The 15,804-nt window shown below is 44.4% G+C and overlaps 1 protein-coding gene across 1 annotated transcript in view; it reads right to left on the reverse strand.

The window, feature by feature from the left end:
• Window positions 1-621: 621 nt before the first annotated feature.
• LOC116517177 (tumor necrosis factor receptor superfamily member 10A-like) overlaps window positions 622-15,804 on the reverse strand; it is a 41,596-nt gene continuing 26,413 nt past the window's right edge. The window contains exons 4-10 of the mRNA XM_032230002.1: window positions 14,839-14,953; window positions 12,701-12,789; window positions 10,862-10,978; window positions 9,662-9,687; window positions 5,527-5,703; window positions 3,024-3,087; window positions 622-1,739 (exon numbers count right to left, since the gene is read on the reverse strand). Of these exons, the coding sequence (XP_032085893.1) occupies window positions 1,450-1,739; window positions 3,024-3,087; window positions 5,527-5,703; window positions 9,662-9,687; window positions 10,862-10,978; window positions 12,701-12,789; window positions 14,839-14,953 (878 nt within the window). The 3' untranslated portion in view covers window positions 622-1,449. The remainder of the gene's footprint in view (window positions 1,740-3,023; window positions 3,088-5,526; window positions 5,704-9,661; window positions 9,688-10,861; window positions 10,979-12,700; window positions 12,790-14,838; window positions 14,954-15,804) is intronic.

Below are 15,804 nucleotides of genomic sequence, written 5' to 3' on the forward strand. Positions count from 1 at the left end.
TGCCGAGTACCACAACCTTTCCCCTGGCACGCCACTCACAAATAGGACATGTCCCGGTAGAGGGTGGTGGCCCAATGGTTGTGGACCTGTGCTATATTGGATTAAGGGAGGGAGTATTTCTCCCCTGCACATCCAGCACTCCAGAGATGTAGATATAAGAAATCAGCTTTTGAACATCCTCTATCCAGGAGAATTAAATTCACAGTATTAACAGAATGGCAAATACTAGCCTATCAATTGAAGGGATTGTTCTTATTTGTGGAGGTTCCTTTTATTGCTGAATAGCAGCAGGATTTACAATGAAATACTTTATAAAGGTAAAGGTTCCCCTTGCACATATGTGCTAGTCATTCCTGACTGCAGAGGGCAGTGCTCATCTCCGTTTCAAAGCCGAAGAGCCAGCACTGTCTGAAGACGTCTCCGTAGTCATGTGGCCGGCATGACTAGACGCCAAAGGTGCACGGAACGCTGTTACCTTCCCACCAAATGTGGTTCCTATTTTTCTATTTGCATTTTTGACCCGCTTTCGAACTGCTAGGTTAGCAGAAGCTGGGACAAGTAACGGGAGCTCACTCCGTTATGCGGCACTAGATATTCAAACCGCCAAACTGCTGACCTTTCTGATCGACAAGCTCAGTGTCTTAGCCACTGAGCCATCGCGTCATGTACAAAGATGGTTTCCCTTAATCATCTTTTGTTCACATCAAAAGAAGACTCAAGACTATCCAAATTTACCCCCGATGAACTACTTTAAAAAATAATAATACAGAATTTATATTGGTAATTGAAAAGGATCCATTTGGCCACCAAAAATAACTTTTATGGGGGGAAACATCATTTGTCCTGAAAAAAAAAATGGAACAGCTTTCAAATTAACACCGGTGTAGTAATACTTCTCAAGTAATACTTGGTAATTTCTGAAAAACCAAATTCACCTGGCATCTCTTTAAAGAAATGGGTATTTTCTTTGGGTGGGGGTTAAAGAGCAGTTGTGCCATCCTTAGAAAACCCAGGGGGACTAAAGAAAAGGAAGCGTCAAGTGGGACCTAAGCACAGAGTCCAAGCAACTGCTATGAGCCAAACACGGCATGCTGCTGGCATTTCCTTAACTCCAGGGTGTTATTTTCCTGAGATTAACTGGTAACCTGACAAAGTGTGTTGAAAGGACACCATTTCTCTAAGGACAGGGCAACAATTGTGGCTGGCATAATCCACATCCACTCTGAAAGTACAATTTGGACTTTGGGTCTAAAGTCCAGCACAGTCTTAGCTACCAACATTTTTTAAAAAGCCCTCTTGGGAAGGCAATGCATAGAAGGCCTTGTGCTGGCTTTAATTATTTTAAAATGTAAACAATATATGAAGCTTAGTGAGAAGAAGCTAGTAACGTAACATCTTCTTCTTACCACTTTGCCAGGTGGCCAGAGATAGGACCACCTGGCTAAGAGCCTACTCTTCGTAGACGTACAAACCTTGAGCAATGACAGCGGATTTAACTTCTTCCACAATACCCTTTAAGTCCATGCCACTGAGGACCTCTAGAAGAATGCTCAAAGTGGCCACTTGGCCGTTCTTGTCCAGCCAGGTCCGTAGCATTTGATAATGCTGATCGTACATATAATGGGAAGACCTTTCTGCACAGTCAATTTCGTTTTCCGTCAACTGGAGGAGCCTCATGAATCTCTTCCAGTACTTTTGGGGCACCTTGCTGACGAAGACGTCAAAAGATCGTCTCAGAGCTGGAAAGGAATAGGATGAATTTGAGTTAGATGAATGGAGCAGGAGGAAAAAGTGGAGAAGAAAGAGGAGGACAAGAACAAGGAGGAGGAAAGAATGACAACAGGGAGGAGGAGGATGATGATGACGATGACGACGACGACAAGGACAACCACGAGGAGGCAGAGCAGGAGGAAGGGAAAGAGGACGAGAAAGAGGACAAGAATGTCCACAGAGAGGAAGAAGAGGAAAGGAGGACAAGAAGGTGGAGGACAAGAACAACCACAGGGAAGAGAGGAGGAGGACAAGAATAACCACACGGAGCAGGAGGAGGAGAAAGAGGAGGAGGACAAGAACAAGGTGGAGGATAAGAATGACCATAGGGAGTAGGAGGAGTAGGAGGAGAGGGGGCGAAGGAGGAGGACAAGGACAACCATGAGCAGGAGGAGGAGGTTAAGAAGGAGGAGGACAAGGACAACCATGAGGAGGAGGAACAAGAGCAGGAGGAAGAGGAGAAAGAGGAGGAGGACAAGAACAAGGTGGAGGACAAGGATGACCACAGGGCGGAGGAGGAGGAGAAGAAAGGGGAAGAGAAAGAGGAGAATTAAACAGCTGCTTCTGATTTCCCAGTTGCATGGGTTGCTATGGGGAAGTTCTGGGGCCCTTGGAAGGACATCAAGTGTTCCATAACTCAGTTGCTTGCCCTTATAAAAGTGTAGCTACATTTTTCAAAATTGCATAAATAACCGTTGGTAAATGTCAGCCATGGGGATGAAGTAAGACAGCCTTTGGTAGGACGTAGAGATTTTTACAGCTGCTTGCTCCTCTCTCTCTCTCTCTCGAAATGCAACCCCCCACCCAAAAGTCAATAGAATAAAAAACAGACAGATAAATAAATAAATGAGAGGAAAACAAAATTTTTCATAAAAATAAAAACAAAACCATAAAGATGATTGTGGAGACTGAGTGAGACAAAACTAGCCATGTCTGCAACCAAAGTTCACCTCACACTAGTGCAGTGTTTCTCAACCTTGGCAACTTGAAGATGTCTGGGCTTCAACTCCCAGAATTCCCCAGCCAGCTGGCTGGGGAATTCTGGGAGTTGAAGTCCGGACATCTTCAAGTTGCCAAGGTTGAGAAACACTGCACTAGTGTTTTCAAGTCAGAACAGATTCTGACAGTGATAGCTTTTTATATTCACAGGAACCAGAAAAACCAGCCTGCAAATTTAGCAAGGTGGCTTTTATCACTTCTGGTATGAGGCACTTTGAATAACGGAGAAAAGGCCTAGTTGAAAAAGCACTTACCTTCTGCTGAGTTTTTGCAATTCACAGGAACCAATGTTCTCATTTCTGCATATTCTCGACCCTCCTATAATGAGAAAGAAGAGAAAATGCAAAGGTTTCTCCTGTCCAATTGTGTCTGACTCCAGGGGGTGGTGCTCACCTCAGTTTCTTAGCAGGAGAGCCGGTGTTCTCTGAAGACATTTCTATTGACATGTGGCCAGCATCTCTGCACACTAAGGTGCACGGAATGGTATTACTTTCACACTAGTGGTAGTGGGTTGCTGCCGGCATTACTGTTGGTTTGCAACCCATGCGCCAGATGCACGCTATGCCTGCATGCGCTCTTCAATGTAAATTGTTCTCCCACGCATGCACAGAACAATTTACAGTGAACTGCGCATGAGCAGTCATTGAAATCCAAAATGACAGTGGCCAAATGGCCATGAAGGAACCAGTTTGGGGGCATGGCAGGCCTGGGTCGCTGCCGGTTCTGCGACCCAGGCCTGCATTCCACTACCAGTTCAACCAAAGCGGGCTGAACTAGCAGCACCCCCATAAATAGTGGTACCTATTTATCTACTTGCATTTGCATGCTTTCAAACTGCTATGTAGGCAGCAGGTGAGACATGTAATGGGAGCTCACCCTATCATGCGGCACTCGGGCCTTGAACCCGTCCTGTCAGCTTTCCAGCTGACAAACTCAGCGTTCTTTGACAGCTGAGCCATCACGGCTGCTGGGGAAAAAAAGAACTCAATTGCATTCGTGAAAATTAAGAAGGTTGTCTTCAACTTACAACAGAGGTGGGTTGCTCCCAGTTCGGCCTGGATTGGGCGAACTGGTAGTGGTGGCGGTGGGAGGCTCCGCCCACCCGCTTGGATGCTTCTGCACATCGCACGTGCACACAAGTGAACCAGTAGTAAAAAAAATTGAAACCCACCACTGACTTACAACCATAATTCGGATTGGGATTTCCATCGTAAGAGCCATGGTGGTGCAGTGGTTAGAGCACAGTACTGCAGGCTACTTCTGCTGACTGCCGGCTGCCTGCAATTTGGCAGTTCGAATCTCACCAGGCTCAAGGTTGACTTAGCCTTCCATCCTTTTGAGGTGGGTAAAATGAGGACCCAGATTGTTAGGGGGAAACATGCTGACTCTGTAAACTGCTTAGAGGGGGCTGTAAAGCACTGAGAAGCGGTGTATAAGTCTAAGTGCTATTGCACCTTCCTTCCATCCTTCCCTCTGCCCACTGCCAACAGTTCGATCATGACTGGCTCAAGGTTGACTCAGCCTTCTATATTTCCGAGGTAGATAAAATGAGGACCCAGATTGCTGGGGGCAAGAGGCTGACTGTAAACCGCTTAGAGAGGTCTGTAAAGCACATTAAAGTGATATATATTGTGGGTGCACCTCGGTACACCCACGTTACACCTATCCTCCGCGAGCTGCACTGGTTACCGATCAGTCTCCGGATACGCTTCAAGGTGCTAGTCGTAACTTATAAAGCCCTTCATGGTATTGGATCTGGGTACTTGAGAGACCGCCTGCTGCCAATTACCTCCCACAGACCCATTAGATCTCACAGGGTTGGCCTCCTCCGGGTGCCATCTACCAGCCAATGCCACCTGGCTATTACCCGGGGGAGGGCCTTCTCTGTGGCAGCTCCGGCCCTCTGGAATTAACTCCTCGCAGGGATTCGGACCCTCACCTCTCTCCAGGCCTTCCGAAAAGCCGTCAAAACCTGGCTTTGCCGGCAGGCCTGGGGGTGATGAGTTCCCTCCCCTCTCGACATGTATGGCTGCGCGACTGTTGTCTACTTTTATTATTTGTATTTTGTCTTTTATGTTCCCCCTTTTTTTCCCCTTTGAATTGTTCGCCGCCCTGAGTCCTCCCGGAGAAGGGCGGCATACAAATAATAAAATACCAATACCAATACCAATAAGTCTAAGTGCTATTGCTAAGTATAGGTCAACTTGGACCCAATTTTATGACCATCATTTTTATGATGATTGTTAAGCAAATTGTTTAAGTGCAAACCCATTGTTCGGCTTGGGTGCTTCTACCAGAAGCTGGAATAAAAAGATCAAAAGCTACAAACACATGGTATACCACATGTGCAGATGGAATGCTTTATTGCAAGCAAACTCTGCCCACAGTCTGGAGTTGGATCCTGACTGGTTCAAGATTGACTCAATCTTCCATCCTTCCAAGGTCGAGAAAACAAGGACACCATTTTGTTGGGGGCAATATGCTTACATCATAAACCACCCAGAGAGTGGCATAAGACACTGTGGAGCGGTATATAAGCTTAAATGCTATTGCTATCCTAGGACATTGCAAATGGTTGTAAATGCAAGCCAATTATCAAGTGGGTTAATAGCAATTGTGTGACCATGGGAGTTACAATGGTTGTAATTGCAAGAACGGCACTTTTTTCAGGAGTATCGTAATTTTGAACGGACAATAAATAAATAGTCGTACAAATGGGTGTGACTTACAATCACAACATTTTTACATTTTGGTTACCTCCTCTGGTGGGGAATCTCTTAACAGAATCCTTATTTCCGGTGCTTGTCCATTGGCAGTGCTACAACTGGGCGAAACAATTTGGGATTCCTCCCTTTGGTTGTTCGACATGTTGTCCCGTACTTCCCTTGGCTCTGGACTGGACCTCTTCTGCAGATATTGGAGGAATTGGGTACGCTTGCAAAAAACAAAGATACGGTGTATTTACTAGCTCTAAAAAATAAAACATGACTTTGTTTCTGGATTTTAAGAGTGCACAAATCCCTTTAGGTATAAAAAGCAAGTCTTACTGAATTAAGGTAAAGGTAAAGTTTCCCCTCGCACATATATGCTAGTTGTTCCCAACTCTAGGGGGCAGTGCTCATCTCTGTTTCAAAACCAAAGAGCCAGCGCTGTCTGAAGACCTCTCCATGGTCATGTGGTCAGCATGACTAAACGCCGAAGGCGCATAGAACACTGTTTTCTTCCCACCAAAGATGGTCCCTATTTTTCTACTTGCATTTTTGCGTGCTTTCAAACTGCTAGCAGAAGCTGGGACAAGTAATGGGAGCTCACTCTGTCACATGGTGCTAGGGATTCAAACTGCCAAACTGCTGACCTTTCTGATCAACAAGCTCAGCGTCTTAGCCACTGAGCCACCACGTACCTCTTACTGAATTAAATCCCAAATATTCACTCTTTCCCATTTAACAGAAGATGCCATTTTAGCTATTATTTAGATAGGCTACTATTCACAGTATCCACAGGATACAATGAGTAGCAATATTCACCAAAGTTAGAGTTAATAAAACAACCCAAGTTGAGTGGAGAATTGTTAGCCATTGGGATTTCTTCAGCAAAATTATTTTACGTTAAGATTAATTTCTCGTTAAATTAATACTGAATTAATTTAACAAATGCTAGGAAAATTAATTTAATTGCTTAATTGTTAGCAGCTTAATTGCTAAACTGCTTGCTTGCTTGATTAATTAATGCTAAATTTACTTAATGCTAGTAAGAACAGCATATTAAGAGATATTTTATCAAACTATTCAGATAAGACTGATATGGGTAAAGAAAGACAACCAGATTTGTAGATGATTAGGATACTTGACTAATCAGTTCCCCTTGAAGAAAATTTTCAAAATATTTCAAAAAAGCATAAGGAATGAACAACATAAAATATATGCATATATTTTGTATCTATCTATCTATCTATCTATCTATCTATCTATCTATCTATCTATCTATCTATCATCTATCCATCCAACCATCCATCCATCCATCCATCCATCCATCCATCCATCCATCCATCCATCTATCTATCATCTATCTAAAATTATTCATATACTATATGACACAGGAAAACAACAGTTCGGGTGTATACATGTAAATGGCGAGAAAAACTAATCTTGCAAGTTTTCCAGACGGATAGCATTGGGAACAAAGCTGTTACAGAATCTGGTAGTCCCACTAGAAATATTTCAAAACCTTCTCCCAGAGGGGAGCAACAGAAACATGAAGTGGGTGTGTGGGGTCTCTAACAACGTTTTGAGCTCTAAGCACAAAGCACTTATAAGCAGTATCCTGAATAAAGGGAAGTGCGCTTCCGATAATCTTCTTGGCTGTCCTCACCACTCTCTTTATGGACTTTCTATCTGTGGAATAGATGCAGGGATGCAGTTTGTTAAAACGGTCTCAATCGTGCCTCTGTAAAAAGTGGCCAAGAGAAAAGGAGAAAGATGTGCTCTCCTCATCCGATACAAGAAATGCAGATGCTGGTTTGCACACTTCATTAAGGATGATGTGTGGAGAGACCAGTTCACATTTAGTTATCTGCACCCCCAGATACTTAATGTTGTTGACCACCTCTGCAGCTGCATCCTTGATACTGAGTGGAGTGTGACCATGCCGGCTCTTTCTAATATCTACAATGACCTCCTTTGCTTTATTCACATTTAGAACCAGGTCACTTTTATTGCATCACTCCACCAGAGCCTTTGCCTCTTCCCTATAAACATCTTCACTGTTTTCCTGGATAAGACCCACCACTGCCGTGTCATCTGCATACTTCACAATATGATTCGTAGCAGATTTGGCCCAGCAGTCCTTGGTCATCAAGGTGAACAGTAGCAGACTCAAGATGCAGCTCTGCGGGGAACCTGTACTCAGGGAGATGGATATTATTCCAGAGGCCAAGGAGCAAGTGTGTAGCCCATTGACCTCCAGCAGCCGAATCAGAGGAGGTGGTGTGGGAAACAGGGTCAGCACCAAGGCAACCTGAGAGCTCTGAGGGGGAAGAGCGAATGGAGCTGGCAGAGAGAGAGAGAGAGAGGCAGAGGCAGAGCCTGGGCCGTCCATCAGCCCTCCAAAAGAGTGTCAACAGCCCCCAGGTCTGGAGATCACTGATGAGGAAGAGTAGGAACAGCTGTGTCCAGTGCCTGACATGCGGATGCACAGAACGCAGAGGAGAGGAGAGCAGTGGAAATCTATGGGCCCGTCCTTGTGATAGAAGAGCTGCTGCTGCTAGCGAAGCCCCACCTTAGCTCTGGGGATAAAAGGCAGAAGGCGCAGATGAATAGGTATGGCAGACTATTCATCTCCCTGCTGGACAGATTTGCTAGGTGAGAAAGAAACTTTTTTGCCAGGGCTGTTGGCGCTGCTTATAAAGGAATCATTGATTTAACTACAGAGGGTTTGTCGTGTTCAAGTAGCTGGGTCAGAACACACAATAAAAAAGACACATTTCTAGGGTCCTGCTAGATTATGTTGTTTAGTTGTTGCAATCCAAAGCGCACTGACTCTGTGCAATCTCACTGAATGGACAGAAATAGCTGGAGACAGACAATCCCACAAATAATATAGACTTATATTGTCATAACTAGCAATAGCAATTTGACTTATACACAACTTTACAGCCCTCTCTAAGCAGTTTACAGAGTCAGCCTATTGCCCCCAACAATCTGGGCAGTCATTTTAATGACCTTGGAAGGAATGGAAGGCTAGTCAACCTTGAGCTGGGGAGAATCGAACTGCTGAATTGTCAACAGCTGGCAGAATTAGCGTGTAGTACTGTATTCTAACCACTGCACTGCACCACCATGGCTGGTGCAATGAATCAACAAGAAGTATGACAATGAGTGAGATACATGAAGGAGTTTAAAGGAGACAACCAACACTTTGAATAGTACTCAGAAGCTTATCGATAAGCAGTGCATCTTGTGGAGAGGTGGGGTCCCATGGGTATAACATGCCCACCAATGCCTGCACTGCCACATTCTGGACTAGCTGCACCTTCTGAATGGTCCTCAAGGCAGCTCCACAGTGAAATGGTTAAAATGCAATATTGCAGGCTAACTCTGCCTACTGCCGGCAGTTCGATCCAGCTCAAGGTTGACTCAGCCTTCCATCCTTCTGAGACTGGTAAAGCTCTTACTGCTGAGAAAATGTGCCCCAGTACTCAAGAATGATAAAATCATAATGTTCTTCTAGTGGCAACATCCTTTTATTCAAACTTCAAGTCACAGTAATGACCTTACAACATGCAGAGAGTAATGTCATAATCTATTTTATGTATGCAAAATATCCTATAAGGTAAAGGTAAAGGTTCCCCTTGCACATATGTGCTAGTCATTCCTGACTCTAGGGGGCGGTGCTCATCTCCGTTTCAAAGTGGAAGAGCCAGCGCTGTCTGAAGACGTCTCCATGGTCATGTGGCCGGCATGACTAAACATTAAAGGTGTACGGAACGCTGATACCTTCCCACCAAAGGTGGTTCCTATTTTTCTACTTGCATTTTTACATGCTTTCAAACTGTTAGGTTGGCAGAAGCTGGGACAAGTAAGGGGAGCTCACTCCATTACGCGGCGCTAGGGATTCGAACTGCTGAACTGCCGACCTTTCTGATTGATAAGCTCAGCGTCTTAGCCGTTGAGCCACCACATCCCACTCAAAATATCCTGTATACTATGTCTAAGGAGGGAAGACTGAAAAAAGAATCATACTTAACAGACTGGAAAGAGATAGGCAAAAATGAGCAGCATGAACCGACTTCCAATGTTATAAGATCACTTCTCATACAAAATTTGGAGATTGAAACAAAATCTCTTCACCCAATTTTACTTTTCCCATCTCCAGAGGAGGAAATGGTTCTTACCTTGCTGCTCCAGAAACCTCTGCAAGCTGTAAGAGAAAAGAGGATGGTATAGAGAAACTAGCCAGCAGAGCAGTGACCACATATGGAGACATTATAAAGACATTTAAGTGGGGACCTGCTAAATGATTCATGCACTAACTGTTACAGGCATGGAACAGCTGTTTTGAGATAGCTCGTGTCCAAACTGGAATATGCACATTTATTATAAAATACAGAACAAACTAGGACTGCTTTGCTCCAGATGGAGAAGGATTTGAAGGTATAAAGCTGGCAAGAATGGAAAAAAGCCCAAGCTGAAAGGCTATTTGGAGGGAAGGGAAGGAGATGGGAGGGGAGGGGAGGAGATTGGAGGGGAGGAAAGGGGACAAGAGGGAAAGGAAGGGAATGGGAGGGAAGGAGAGGGAAAGAGAGGGGAGGGAAGGACAGGGGATAGCAATAGCAATAGCAGTTAGACTTATATACCGCTTCATAGGGCTCTCAGCCCTCTCTAAGCGGTTTACAGAGTCAGCATATCGCCCCCACAGTCTGGGTCCTCAGTCTGGGATGGGAGGGAAGGGGATAAGAAGGAAGGAGATGGGAGGGAAGGGGACAAGAGGGAATGGAAGGAGATCAGATGGAAGGGGATGAGAGGGAAGGAGGTGGGAAGAAAGGGAAAGGGAGGAAAGGGAAGGAGATGGAAAGGAAGGAGATGGGAGGGAAGGGATGGAGATGGAGGGGAGGGCGTGGAAGGGAAAGGGACAAGAGGGGAGGAAAGATTTGGAGTCAGGATGCTAGTGGGATATTATTATTATTATTCTGGCACTCAATTCCCAGTGACCTTGGATGTTGCAGATAAAAAATGTTAAAAACAAGGGAAAATACATTGGGACATCCGTAGCAATCATTATGGGGAAGGAAAGAAGGAAGGGAAGACATTGGCCATGATCAAGAGCTATGCATCAATTCCAGAATTCTGGGACTTGAAGTCCACACATCTTCAAGTTGCCAAGGTTGAGAAACACCGTATTATGCAGAGCAGGATGGCAGAATTCTAGACTCTATAACTTCTAAATACTGTAGAGGCTCCCTTCTTTGTTTTTATTTTTTTCCCCCATGATAAAAAGTTATTTGCATATCAACAGTCTTAGCAAGGGCTATGCTAAACGTCTTGGCCATTTCGAGTCTCAGGGAAAGCAAAAAAACCAAAAAGATTATTCTTACCATTTCTGAAGTTTGTGTTTTTTTTCCAACACATGCCCAGAACCAATGCTGCAAGCACCAACACTACAGGAAGCACAAGAAGCCAGACCAATCCACTATCTCCTTGTCCAGAGGAGTCTTAAAATGAAAAGAGAAAAAAAGGCAGGTAGAGAGGCTGATCATTTGGACGTTGTGCTTCTTCAAACCGAGTCCTATCCTGGCTTCTGGGGGTTTGCCATAACATTTGTTGTAATGACTTTAATCTACAAACCCCTTTTCTGGAATCGGCCCCATCCCTCGAGAAACTGATAAAAGCCAAGGCTGGAGACGAAAGTGGTTTTGGTCATTCCTTGATTGGGCTGCTGTTTACTGTTAGGTTGTTTGTCTTTGGAAGTTCCTTGATTGTGGTATTGTTTGCTTGCTTGATCTAAAGCAGAGATTAACACCAAGATTAACACTACTATAGACTAACAACCAAGATGCAAACAATACCCCGATTAAGGAGCTACCAACCCAGACAAACAATCTAACAGAAAACAACAGCCAGTCAAAGAACCACCAAGATGACTCCTACCAACACTGACAGGCAAGCTACCAGTATATAAAACTCCGCTCCCTACTACCACTGATGATGTTACCTAGTCTGGTAATAAAATGTCTGCAAGGAAACAACCAAACTTAGGGAGCACCAAGGACCTCACCATTAACAACATAGCACTGTGCCTTAAAATAGAATCAGATGCATCTTCAGTCCACGCCTCATCCCATTTTCTATAGTTCATCTCTAAATCTTCAATTCTCCTTAGGAATCAGCAAAGGTCCAGTAAAAACCAGCAAAAATACCTAACAACATAACCATACAAATCTCCTTTTCTATTTAATCTATGTCCCACTTATCCCCCTCTTTAACAATCAAAATCTAATCGGTAGGAACTTCTGCCTACAGATTCAAAAGCCAGAGGAAACAGGAATCAAATAATCAAGGATTATTTCCTCTGGTCAGGAAGTGACTTCTAACCAAGTCAGGAAGTTTAACTAAGTCAGAAAGTGACTTCTAACCAAAGTGACTTTGGTCAGGAAGTATTCTAACCAAGAGCCAATGCAATCCTAAATTGCATTAACAGAGGGATTCAATCAAGATCAAGAGAAGTACTAATACTACTTTATAAAGCCTTAGTAAGACCACACCTAGAGTACTGCATCCAGTTTTGGTCACCACACTATAAAAAAAAAGATGCTGAGAGACTCTAGAAAAAGTGCAGAGAAGAGCAACCAGGATGATTAGGGGACTGGGGGATAAAACCTACGATGAATGGTTGCAGGAACTAGGCATGGCTAGTCTAGTGAAGAGAAGGATAGCAGTCTTCCAATATTTGAGGGGCTGCCACAGAGAGGAGGGGGTCAAGCTATTCTCCAAAGCCCCTGAAGGCCAGACAAGGAATAATGGATGGAAACTGATCAAGGTGAGATTCAATCTAGAAATAAGAAGAAATTTTCTGACAGGGAGAACAATCAACCCATGGAACAGAAGTTGCCTTTGGAAGTTGTGGGAGCTTTATCGCTTGAGACTTTCAAGAAGAGAATGGACTGCCATCCGTCAGAAATATGATAGGGTCTCCTGCTTGGGCGGGAGGGGTGTTGGACTAGATGACCTACAAGGTCCCTTCCAACTCTGTTAATCTGTTATCTGCACATCAAATATTGCATCCCATTGAAGCTTAACAGAGGTCTCTATAAGAGCTGTCATCTTTGTCATGTTTTGTTACACTTCCTTCTTTTTCTTTATGACCATTTATTTTAGGACTAGCACCATAATCTCACATTCATTAATACTGGTCCACCAGGATGCAAGGAACTTACTTGTTGGAGGTAATGAGGTAGTATCAGGAACACATTGCAGGTCACTTGTAGGTGTGCAATCCTGCACCTTCTTTTCTCCAGGACCACAGCTACAGACCCAGAAAGAAACAGACATTGAAGGATTTGGGTCACCTCTCAGACTGAACAAGAATCAATTCGAATTACTGAATATTGAACCATTAGAAGCAGCAGCTAACCTATGGTAAAGTTAAAGGTTCCCCTCACACATATGTGCTAGTCGTTCCCGACTCTAGGGGACGGTGCTCCCTTCAAAGCCGAAGAGCCAGCGCTGTCCAAAGATAGCTCCATGGTCATGTGGCTGCATGACTCAATGCCAAAGGTGCATGGAGCGCTGTTACCTTCCCACCAAAAATGGTTCCTATTTTTTCTACTTGCATTTTTTACCTGCTTTCGAACTGCTAGATTGGCAGAAGCTGGGACAAGTAACTCACTCCATTACACGGCGCTAGGGATTCGAACCACCGAATTGCCGACCTTTCTGATTGACAAACTCATCGTCCTAGCTACTGAGCCAACGCATCTCTTTAACCAACGGTAACCTATCCTAAATGTCTATGGAGATTCTCAGTCATCCAGGCCCTGGTTGTCCCAAAGCTGCTTTTTTTTTCAAGAGGCAACTGGACTTCCTGGTTTTTCTTTGAAGACGTTTCGCTTCTCATCCAAGAACCTCCAGAGTAGTTGAAGAAGCTTCTTGGATGAGAAGCAAAATGTCTTCAAAGAAAAACCAGAAAGTCCCAGTATCTTTGGGATAATAACCCATCCTAGGATTCTAGGTTATTTGGCAATCTAGAACATTTCCAAGTTGTAGAAATATACATACCATGTATCAACAAAATAAGCACAAGTAAGTGTTGTGGCCCAACAGGAGCCGTTGGAGCTGCAAACAGACTCCAATAGCGAGGACCCTATGAGTCGTCTCTGGAAGATGTGGACGACCCTGGACAGGGTTCAGATTCCAAGCAGGGACCAGAGAAGCTGGTTGGCCACCAGGAGGCGCCTGAGGCATGGAGCAGTGGGGAAAGCCAAAGGGAGTGTGTCCCTGACATCAGGCCATGAAGTAGTGGTGAAGACATCAGGCCCTTGAGCAGTGATGAGATGCAGAGGGAATTGGTCCCGGATGCCCGGCAGAGACGGGCAGATAAGCGCCGGCAGCAATTACGGAGACAAAGGAGATAATTGGACCCAGGTGGTTGTGATTAGGCTCCTCCCAAGAGAGTATATAAGAAGAGACTTTGGGAGGAGGCTGTTTGCAGGATTCAACTATTATACTAAAGCTGGAGAAGCTCTGGTGTGTATTTCTTATCTGTGGAAGTCTGGGTTGCTGCCAAAGTCTTGTCGGTGTGTTAATTTACTGTGAATAAATTGTCTAGCAGTAATCTTGTGTCGGCGTGACTCACCGTACAGAAGGGGGGGGGTCAGAACAAGTAAGCATATGAGGGCTGCTGTGGTATTGGGTTGTACTGTGGCAGTCACTGGAATTGTTCTTTTTAGATATACCTTCCATTATGCTACTGTGATAGACTGACAACAGGAAGCTGTCACCTGGCGATGGACAGGCCAATTTCACCACTCTGGAGAAGTTATGTATTCAAGAAGCTGTCAACAAGGCTAATGATACCAATTTCTTGAAGCAGAGAATTCTCTTATATGTTAAGGCCATCTTTCCAGAGTAGATACAATCTTCTCCTTCTCCTTCCTCTTTTTCATAAGGCCTCCAAAACGTAAATCTGTGCACAACCACTGCTTCACAAAGTGTCACTCAGAATCTTAAAAGCTCAGTGTAGCTGCCTGAGGAATCTCCATACTGATCCAGGGCAAATCTACTTATGACGAGATGGTCAACAAAACTAAACTTATTCTCAACCGGTCACTGCAAAGTGGCTTCAAAGCAGTTGAGCCAAGTCTCTGCAGGGATGTCAATACATCATCAGAGATTGCTCAAAGCTTGGAAATTAGAAGGTTGTGGTAGCAGAACCTCCTCCCCTCTCCCCCTGGCCTGCTCTTCCTTCCCACAAAGATCTTCATCCAGGGCACCTTCTCCAAACCTTTCCCCTTTTTTTTTTACAGAATGCCAAATTAGTTCTAAAGCATTTTAAGCAGTGTTGAATATTGCTGACCTTGTCATACATTTAGTGCAAGTTTCACATGGCTGGCCAGGTGAGCAGAAGGTACCATTCTTGCAGGCACACTCGGTATTTGTGGTTGCAGTACACTTTTTTATTTCGACCTCATCTGGAAAGAGAATAAATCACAAATTTAGAACCATAACAGCAGTTCTGAGTAGGAAAAAGACTCAGGCTAAGACCAAATTGCATGTTTGCCCAAGACATCCTTAACCACGATTTCTTGAGAAAAGCACAGGTGGTTGAATGACCAAAGGCAAATACATTTCAACTTAGTGTGACATGCAAACTCCTTCTTAGAATGCAATGGATGAAACCTTTCATAAAAGGCATTGGTGGGCCTCAGGTTTCATTTCATTTCTTCAATTCATTGCATTTATAAAACTTATTACTTAAACATATTACTTCAAATATAAGATGCAAGCCAATTTGGTTGAGTAGTTACGTCATGAGGCTAGAAACTGGGAGGTAATGAGTTCTAGTCCCGCCTTAGACATGAAAGCTGGCTAGGTGACTTTGGCCAATCACCAGGAGATGGTGAGTTCTAGTCCCATCTTAGATATGAAAGCTGGCTGGGTGACTTTGGCCAATCACCAAGAGATGGTGAGTTCTAGTCCCGACTTAGACATGAAAACTGGCTGGGTAACTTTGGCTGATCACCAGGAGATGGTGAGTTCTAATCCTGCCTTAGACATGAAAGCTGGCTGGGTGACTTTGGCTGATCACCAGGAGATGGTGAGTTCTAATCCTGCCTTAGACATGAAAGCTGGCTGGGTGACTTTGGCTGATCACCAGGAGATGGTGAGTTTTAATCCTGCCTTAGACATGAAAGCTGGCTGGGTGACTTTGGCCGATCACCAGGAGATGGTGAGTTCTAGTCCCATCTTAGACATGAAAGCTGGCTGGGTGACTTTGGCCGATCACCAGGAGATGGTGAGTTCTAATCCTGCCTTAGACATG

Source organism: Thamnophis elegans, chromosome 13, assembly GCF_009769535.1.
Source record: "Thamnophis elegans isolate rThaEle1 chromosome 13, rThaEle1.pri, whole genome shotgun sequence".
Taxonomy (NCBI): domain Eukaryota; kingdom Metazoa; phylum Chordata; class Lepidosauria; order Squamata; family Colubridae; genus Thamnophis; species Thamnophis elegans.